The 1,824-nt window shown below is 41.4% G+C and overlaps 1 protein-coding gene across 1 annotated transcript; it reads right to left on the bottom strand.

The window, feature by feature from the left end:
* Nucleotides 1-290: 290 nt before the first annotated feature.
* On the bottom strand, nt 291-1,720 carry LOC105625297 (histone-lysine N-methyltransferase SETMAR-like). Its single transcript, XM_012206635.1, has 2 exons — nt 1,684-1,720; nt 291-733 (listed from the first exon to the last, which is right to left on the bottom strand). The coding sequence occupies exons 1-2, from the start codon at nt 1,718-1,720 to the stop codon at nt 291-293; spliced, it is 480 nt and encodes a 159-aa protein (XP_012062025.1).
* Nucleotides 1,721-1,824: the final 104 nt, after the last annotated feature.

Genomic DNA, 1,824 nt, shown 5'->3' with positions numbered 1-1,824 from the left:
GTCTGGGCTATACGGATGTAGTAACACATCCCAACCATGTTGCAACAATTTTTGCCGAATGACTTGTGTGGTCTCGCATTGTCTTGGTGAAACACCCTTACGATTTATTAGTTCGGGACGTTTCTGTACATCACTTAATTTCTGCAGCTGCTCACAGTAGATCATTAATTGTTTTGTTCTTTGGAAGTAGCTCATAGAAGACTGATCCCTTTCAATCTCACCACATTGACAGCATTACCTTCTTTTGATGGATTTCCACTTTTGTTTGCCTTTCCGGTGCTTCACCTCGCCTACTTCAACTTCTTTTTCGGCTGACATTGTTGTAAACAATTCATTTTTCGTCGCCCGTGATCATATGCTTCAAGAACGTTTTCTTCGCGTTTGATAAGTTGATCGCGGACGCGATTCGTCAGATGAATTTCTGTCAACTCATGCGGTACCCAAACATCGAGCTTCTTTACGAAGCCTAGCGATTTCAAATGGCCATGAACATTTCCAACGGACACTTTTAGAGCGGTAGCAAGCTCCCGAACCATTGAATGCTTATTTGTTTGCACCAATGCTTTCATTTCATTGTCATCAATCTTGGAAGGCCTATCGGAGCGATGAGCGTCTTTGATTGAAAAATCACCATCACGGAATCGGGCGAACCAGTTCTGGCACTGGCGTTTTTTGACGACATTTCTGCCGTAAACTCGACGCAACTTTTCCCTTGCTTCAGTTATTTTCTTCCCTTTTTTGAAGTAATAAAACAGAATATGGCGAATATGCTCTTCAAAATTCTCTATGTTCGAATCACAATTGCAAGCATAAAACTCGACCGAATCGCGTCAACTTTTTTCTTGGTTTTTAGATTGAGTGTTAACAACAAGACGCGCATAAACATTTGACATTCATGTCACGCTTGCATACAAATAAACGTGGACAACACCATCTATTGGAAAAAACGCAACTTTTTGAACAATATATGAGAATTATGCTATCGGTCTTGTATGGGACTTCGGAATGGACAAAAAAAAGGTGGCAGATATGGTGATTCATCAGGATGCCTCGAGACTGCAAAAGCAGTTATCATTGAAAATCATATCATATCATTAGAAGATACCAAACTATATCGCATGAGGCGAATCTATTTGACGCGCCATGCGATTATGAAGAGGGATGGGTTCGTTCCTCCCCCACCTCCCTCCTTAAGTAATGGACCACATTTGGGACGAAAAGACAAACAGATCGATTGCTAGATGGAAGAGGCGGTTAGAGGAACTCCCTCGGAACGCATCGGAAGCGGCCGTTCGAGGAGCATTTGTGTGCAGGCTAGATTAATGGTGAGATACATAGTAGTCTCATGTACTGGATGACCCAAGTCATTACTGATCACAGTTTCGAAGCGTATTTATACGAGATTCAAGAGTCGAAATCCCTGATCTGTCGACATTACAGAGCAGTCGATAATGCTGTGCACACCCTCCTTCATTGCCTTTCGTGGGCGAAACGGAGATAGGAAACTTATTTAAGGCTCTCAATCTGAACCTGGATTTAGATAGGGAGTATAATTCAGTGATTGAGGCCATCATGGGCTTCTCCGGCGTGAATGGCTCCCGTAAGCTTTTACAAGACCATAAAAAATAAAGAGGAGGCAGAGAAGAAGTTTGAGAAGAGGCGGAGGGGTATGTCCGCCTATACCGTTTCCTTCTTTTCTGGACCATTCCTCCTGGACCATTCCTAGCGGATGTTTATTGTAAATAGTAAATATAAATATATATATATGTATATATATATATATATATATATATATATATATTATATGTACTAACTTGTCTTCCG

The sequence above is a fragment of the Atta cephalotes genome (assembly GCF_000143395.1).
Source record: "Atta cephalotes unplaced genomic scaffold scaffold00720, whole genome shotgun sequence".
In the NCBI taxonomy this organism is placed as follows: Eukaryota; Metazoa; Arthropoda; class Insecta; order Hymenoptera; family Formicidae; genus Atta; species Atta cephalotes.
The sequence above is the reverse complement of the archived record's forward strand: the minus strand, read 5'-3'. Positions and strand labels throughout refer to the sequence as shown.